This window comes from Lolium perenne, chromosome 3 (genome assembly GCF_019359855.2).
Source record: "Lolium perenne isolate Kyuss_39 chromosome 3, Kyuss_2.0, whole genome shotgun sequence".
In the NCBI taxonomy this organism is placed as follows: Eukaryota; Viridiplantae; Streptophyta; class Magnoliopsida; order Poales; family Poaceae; genus Lolium; species Lolium perenne.
Window position 1 is genome coordinate 312,854,479 of NC_067246.2, and position 7,575 is coordinate 312,862,053.

General features: G+C 45.8%; 1 protein-coding gene across 1 annotated transcript; it reads left to right on the plus strand.

The window, feature by feature from the left end:
* Positions 1-2,233: 2,233 nt before the first annotated feature.
* Positions 2,234-6,294, plus strand: LOC127345477 (inactive leucine-rich repeat receptor-like protein kinase CORYNE). The gene is made up of 3 exons (XM_051371955.2): positions 2,234-2,652; positions 2,806-3,957; positions 5,440-6,294. The coding sequence occupies exons 2-3, from the start codon at positions 2,990-2,992 to the stop codon at positions 5,747-5,749; spliced, it is 1,278 nt and encodes a 425-aa protein (XP_051227915.1). The 5' UTR covers positions 2,234-2,652; positions 2,806-2,989; the 3' UTR covers positions 5,750-6,294.
* Positions 6,295-7,575: the final 1,281 nt, after the last annotated feature.

A 7,575-nucleotide genomic window follows, 5' to 3' on the forward strand; every position in this document is an offset into this window, starting at 1 on the left:
AATTTTGTTCTACTATATTTAATGATTGTTGCAGCGATGAAGACATTTTCATGCACCACACCATCCCATACACTCCTCAATAGAATGGTGTGGCGGAGAGGATGAACAGAACCATCATTTTCAAGGCTCGTTGCATGTTGTCTAATGCTGGTATGCATAGACGTTTATGGGCTGAAGTAGCCTCCACCGCATGTTACTTGATAATAGGTCACCTTGCATTCCGCTTGATAAGAAAACTCCTATTGAGGTATGGTATGGTTCACCTGCTGATTATTCACAGTTGAGAGTTTTTGGTTGCACTGCTTATGCTCATGTTGATAATGGAAAGTTAGATCCTAGAGCTGTTAATTTTGTGTTTCTTGGTTATGGTTCAGGAGTTAATGCATGTAAGTTATGGAATCCTGAAACTAAGAAAGTTTTGCATAGTAGGAATGTTGTCTTTAATGAGGCTGTCATGTTTTATAAGAGTTTATCTACAGATGTTACAGATGCTGTTGTTTTTTCTGGTAATTCCGATGATGAGCAACAGAGGATCGGCGTGCAGGTGGAGCACGTGGAGGAGAAAGAAAATGATGTTGCTGAAATTGATAACATTATTGTTCAACACTCACCTCCTGTTTTGCAGCAAACAAATAGGTTCATTGCTGCTGATAGACCAAGGCGTAACAAAGGTTCACGTTCTCGTTTAATTGAAGCGTGTAATCTTGTTCATCATGCTTTGAGTTGTGTTGAACATGTGGAGCATGATACTGAACCTGCTACATATGCTGAGGCCGTTGCATCCATTGATCGCGTGAAGTGAATTTTTGCTATGCAAGAGAAGATGCAATCGCTTGATAAGAATGACACATGGGATGTTGTGTGTTTGCCTAAACAAAATAAGGCTGTCCGCTGTAAGTGGATATTTAAAAGAAATGAAGGTTTGTCTCCTAATGAGCCTCCAAGGTTTAAGGCAAGATTAGTAGTAAAAGGTTTCAGTCAAATTCCAGGTATTGATTATAATGATGTATTCTCTTCGGTTGTGAAGCATAGTTCCATTCGTGCATTCTTTGATATTGTGGTTATGCATGATGTTGAGCTTGGGCAACTAGATGTAAAGACTATTTTTCTGCAGGGAGAGCTTGAGAAGGAGATATACATGGACCAACCTGAAGGTTTTGTTGTGCCTGGTAAGGAGGATCTTGTTTGCAAGTTGAAGAGGTCCTTTTATGGTCTGAAACAGTCCCCAAGATAGTGGTACAAAAGGTTTGATTCATTCATGCTTGCACATGAGTTTAAGAGATCTCAATATGATAGTTGTGTTTATATCAAGTTTGTTAACGGATCACCAATATACTTGCTGGTATCTGTTGATGATATGTTGATTGCTACCAAGAGCAAGAAAGGGATCACTATTTTGAAAGTACAATTAAGTAGTGCATTTGAGATGAAGGATCTTGGTGCTGCTAAGAAAATACTAGATATGAAAATTACAAGAGACAAAAAATCTACTGTAGTGTGTTATTTCTTAGTCAGCAAAATTACATTCAGAAAGTTTTTCAACATTTTAATATGCATGATGCAAAGTCTGTTAGTACACCAATTGCTTCTCACTTCAAATTGTCAGCATTGCAATGTCCTATTACTGATGAAGATATTAAGTACATATCACGAATTTCATATTCTAGTGCCGTTGATTGCTTGATGTATATCATGGTTTGTTGTCGTCCTGATTTATCATATGCTATGAGTTTTATTCAAACCTACTAACGATGGACCTCGCTCCGCTCGTCAGAAGTTAACCTCCTTTTAGAATGAATTTGAATCACGATACAACAGTATGCCCTGAAGTATGCGTCCGTTTGGAGATGTCTTAAATATCCGAGCATTTCGGGTATATGTGGGTTTTACTATATTCGAGCTGTTTTCTTCTCACCCTGGGTAAATTCTCGTACCAAACGGGGAAAACAGAATTTAGTGCGGCTGGGTACGCCGGTACTCCTACATCGTGTGGCCGTGTGGCGGTGTGGCCGTGTGGGAGGGGAGAGAGAAGGTGTGTTCTCACTTTGAGGAGGGACAGGGTAAAATAAGTTTTTGTCGACAGGTTGTGGGGCATGGCGCACGGATATCCAGGCGGCCCTGCTCCGTCTCGGGCTCCTCTCCTCTATCGTCCATGCTAGAGCCACACGAAGGGAGGAGAAGGAGGAGCTCGTGGTAACCGGAGGGTAAAAAACGGGAGGGAATCCAGGCGCGGGGGCGGGGGCGGGGTAGGGGAATGTCTGGTTCTGTGTGCGTGCTGAGCCGAGAGATGCGCCGGGAAAAGCCTCGCCCTTTTGATTCCCCACGCCAATGCCGCCACGCTACTTTGCTCTCTCTGCTCTCTGCTCTGCCCTCCGAGTAAAACTCGCTGCTTGCCTGCGACGAGCTCTGTGAGAGCCTGGGCTTTGTTTCTTGCGCCGCCGTTCCGTTTCAACTTAAAGCTCTGCGTGCCAGGAGAGAGAAATAGAGAAGCCTGGGGTGGGCGTTGAGGAACGGCGCTCACCTCGGTGTTCTTGGTGGGAGGCGACGAGCGCGTGCCCCTGCTCTGCTCTGCCGTGGTGGGCTGAGTCTGCTTGCGAGGAGAAGGGGGGAGGCGTGTTTGCCGTTCCTGCCCCGGAGGTGCTTCTTCTTCAGGTACTTCCCCCTACCTATGTTCAAATCTCTGACACTGTAACCAATCTCCAATTAGGTAGCAACAATCCTCACCTCTTGCACAATCTCTCAAAAGTTGGACCTTGCCCTTGTTAATTGCACTGAGCTCCTCGTTTTTGTTTTCTGTTTCTGTAGAGCGTGTGCATCCACTGGCGGCTGCAACCAATCTGCCCTTGTTCATGAGCAAGAAACAAGCAAAAAATATGGCATCTTGAGCCGAGAAAAACCGGAGTCCTCTCTTCTTCAAATTCGTGGAGCATTTCGCGTTTCAAGCGCTGGAAGGGGATTTCATTTTGGTGCCAAAGCGGTTCTTGGTTCCATGGCGCGAGGACGCGGGATGTTGGTGGGCAAGAACCCTACCAAAACCCTCGCCGCCACTCTCCTCCTGCTCCTCCTCCTGCTCGCCGTCTCCCCGCTCTGCGCACGCCCCGCCGCCTCCCAGCCGCTCCACTCGGAGCCCATGTCCACCGACCCCCCAGCCGCCGCCCCGCCTCCTCCCCCTCCCCAGTCACCGCAGCCCAAGATTCCCCACGCGCAGCCCGGCGGCGCCGCCCGCCTGCGCCGCATCGCGCTCGGCGTCCTCTTCGGCTCCCTCGCCGGCTTCCTCCTCTCGCTCGCCTTCCTCTACGCCATCCGCGCCGCCGTGCTCCACGCCAGGGACGCGCCCGCCGTCGCCAGGGGCCCCGTCTCCTTCACCCCGCAAATCTCGCCCAAGAGCCTGCAACTCGCGCTCCCCTCCGCGCGCCCGCTCGCGCGCGGCACCTACCACAAGCTCGTCCTCGACGGCGACCTCACCGTCGCCGTCAAGCGCCTCGACACCGCATTCGCGCACCCGGACTCCTCGCCGCTGCCGCCGCTCTCCAAGGCCGACATGAGGAGGGTGCAGCGGCTGCTGGAGCAGCTCGCCCGGGTGCGGCACCTCAACGTCATGAGCCTCAAGGCCTACGTCCGCGAGCCCGACCGGCTCTCGCTGGTCTACGACTTCGTGCCCGGGGGCAGCCTCGAGGACGTGATGAAGAGGGTCAGGTCGCAGCAGCTCAGCCTGGACTGGGACACCAGGAACAGGATTGCCGCTGGGATCGCCAAGGGGCTGCGGTACCTGCACTTCGAGTGCAGCCCCAGGATACTGCATTGCAACCTCAAGCCGTCGAATGTGATGCTAGAGGAAGGATTCGAACCTGTTCTGGCTGGTTGCGGTGTTGCGAGGCTGTTTGATTCAGGTTTGGCTGCTGATCCGGAATCGTCCGGCAGCCTCTACACTGCTCCGGAGTGCTACCAAAGTAGCAGGTAAAAATCTATCTGGTCTCTCTTTTTTTCCTGATTTTGATGTCCAATTCATCTAAATTTATTGCTTGCTGTTTGCAGTGTAACTGTTATTTATCAAATTTACAATGTGCTTGGTTTGTTTGTTGATTCTAAATTTAGAAGGGGAACTACACCTTGATTGTTCAAATTTTAGTAGGTTCCATTCTTGATCCTGAATTCAAACTAACTATAAATAATATTTTGTATCATTTTTGCTGGTAGGAATGTAGCTCTTTTCAAATAAATCTCTTGTAAAATCTGGATGCTTTATTGCTAAATTTTGTGCTTTACCATGCTTGTATGTGTTCACCTGTTGCGTACTCAAGTCTCAGATAGGAGGCAAACAACTCAAGTGTTTCAGATTGGTAGAAATCTGATGTGTGATATTTCTTAGCTCTGAATATCATAACTTTTAAGATATGATATTTGGTAACTCGTACTTAACTACTTATATCTTTGACAGCCAACATGCTAATTGTAGTTCAAATGTTCTTTTAGAACCATAAGCAACAGAACAAGTATTTGACTGTCTATTGATTATTGCTTGCATCCATGGACTGTTTTGTTTTATGTTTTAGCTACTTAGGTTTGTGTCCTCAGTAAAAAGTATACAATCATTAGTTAGTGCACGCTGTTGTATGTATTCTTTTATGAGACTTCTGAATTAGGTTTTTCCATGTTAATTGTGACCGTGTTTACCATGAGTAGACTTCGCTTCCGCGTCATTTAATCAGTGGAATGAGTAAGAGAGAAGATATAAAGCATATTGATAAAGAATACAAAGGGCTTAATGAAGTTATCCAACTTTTGCTTTTAGTAACCGAGAATCTTTACTTTGTTAGGGAACCTGCATCTGACCTTTCTGAATTACCTTTGATCCTTATGCTTTCCATATATTCCCGCATGAGCACATACGGTTCTTGGCCGACCCTTTTCCTGAAAATTCAAATCGACATTTTTCATTTTGACCTCCCATATCTCAATCAGAGAATAGATCCTTCGAGGATGGGTATTCTATATTCTTATTCCAATCTCTTTCAGATAAACCTAGTTAGTACTCCAATTGCTTGTTTGTAGCAATTATGGAAAGTGAATTGTAAGTAAGTAGTTCTAGCCAGTCATTTTAACCAAAAGCGTAACTCATCGTTTGTTTGTTTTGTCGAGTTAGATCTTTATTTATGAACTTAGTGATCAATTCTAATAGAGCCTGTATCTTTTTCTTGTATATAAGCTCAGCTTTTTTTGCGGGTATACCATGTATATAAGCTCAGCTTGATTGTGCCAATATATTGGCCCCAAGATTTAGTTAGATTTTTAATATCTTGCACTGTCATTCATCATTTTCAGCACATCAGATGTTTCAGCCCCCAGTAGATTCAGAACTTCGATATGATGTACCTGTATATTTTCAGATCATCGTATATCATGTATTGCTTATTGAGATTCAAACATTCTATGGTGCAGGTACACGGACAAGTGTGATGTCTATGGTTTTGGCTTGATCCTCGGCGTGCTGCTTACCGGGAGAGACCCCACAGATCCATTTTTCTCAGGAGAAAGTGGACGGGGTGGCCTGGCTCGATGGCTCCGTCATATGCAGCATTCTGGTGAAGCAAAAGAAGCACTGGACAGCAGCATCACAGGGGAGGAGGTTGACGAAGAGGAGATGCTGATGGCCGTCAGGGTGGCCATCATGTGCCTCTCGGATGTGCCAGCTGATCGGCCATCCAGCGATGAACTCGCCGCTATGCTCACCCAACTCCACAGCTTCTAGCCGTCATCACCGCTGGCGCTTTCTTCAGCGCACTGCTAAGCTCCCCGTATGGTCTCCTGTCTCGCGAGACGACGTCAACACTGGGTTGTGCTGGGATCAAACACCGTCCCGCTTTCAGTAATACTGAAATTCAGGTTAGATGGTCCGTATGGGATCCAGCAATCTACAGGCAAAACAAGTATAGCTGCTCAGTATCATGATGCATGCTGGTGGTTGAGCTCATGATGTTGAACTGGCCATGATTTTTTGGAGCCTGGGAGGAAAATGTGCATATATGTCTGTAAAATGAGGCATCTTCTTACTAGATCTCTTTGCTGTAGTAGAAGGATGATGCTAAGTTTGTGCATTGACCCATCACAGACATGGGCTCCACGTTACCACTTGCTCTTCGGCCTGGTGTGCATTCGACAAGTGTTGGGGGCCCAGCACAAGTTCTACATCATTTCTCTTCATGTCACATGCTCACCACCTATCTGGCCTGAGCATCTAGCTGCTATCTGTTGTCTGGGATCCTCTTCATGTAGGTATAGCCATGTTTAATTCAATGCCTAGTCCAAGATGTGTGAGATGTGAAATGCATGCCAAGCATGGAGGAGCACTTTGTATAGTTTTATGCATGGTGGATGATGGGAACATACATTCATGCTTATGGGTGCCAAGCACCCCATACATAAAAAAGGAAACAGTAATTCAAAAAAGGTTTAAAAAAATCTCTCTGCCTTGGCTTGGACTTATTGTGCAACAGTATCTCTCTGCCTTGGCTTAGTGTAACATATAACAACAGATTGTTCAAACAAAACTCCCACAAACTCCGGTAAGCACTGGGTAGTAACACAAAGAGTGCTGCAATGCAAAGATAACTCTTAGATTCTGCATTTGCTCCGTGTGCATGCTGGGTAACCTATTGGTGGTAAGTAATACTTTGGCCCCATCTCGTCTGATCTGAGAGAGCTTTCATTGTCACCTGACCTCAATTGCTTCACTGCACCTGCTTTGCAAGAACAACAGAGCAGAGGAGGCAGGCAGCATGATAGCGTGGTTCAGGACTTTGCATGTGGCCGCTGAAAAGAGATGTTTTCCTCCAAACTCTCTTCTCCAGTTGCTTGACTGCCAGGCAGCACTGCAGCAGAAACATCAAAGATGTCTACAGACAGAGGCACAGAGCTGAAGAGTGAAGACGAACTCGGCGGTGAAGATTCGAGGGTGAATGATGGCCCATTTGCTACACTATTCCGCACCAGTTACAGAAGTTAACGTTTGGGGCCTTGCCCAAAATCGGCCTACTAGGAGCCTCGCAACAAAATCAGCCTACCAGGGAACTCGCCACAAAATATGAACTATGCGTCAAATAATACGATCAAAAGTCACAAATGCGCATTTTTTTTACATCCATTCCAATTTTGCTTTACAGGACCATGAGTGGGCGTTCTTCATTTGAAAGTATCATGTTCATCGGACAATTAAGTTAACCCTCATCACCAGCTAAATTAAGTGCCAATGAAATAAATATATTGTCTAGCCTCTTTTCATCAGTCCAAACTTTTAAAACAGTTGGCTAGTCATCGTTTGTTGTGATGCAAAGGAATCCATGGCTGGATAATAGATCCATTTGGTTTGTTGCATGCCGCATATGGTGTTATTAGGACAACGCCCCTAATAGACCTCGTATCTTCATTATTGCATAGTTATACATGTGTGCTTTATTTTATCTTTATATATCATTTTATTACAACATAGTTGCAGATGAAACCTTGGCCCTAACCTGTCTCCAACCATTGATACACACCTGAACAAAGAAAACATTTTGTTTGGTAAACAACCGCTAA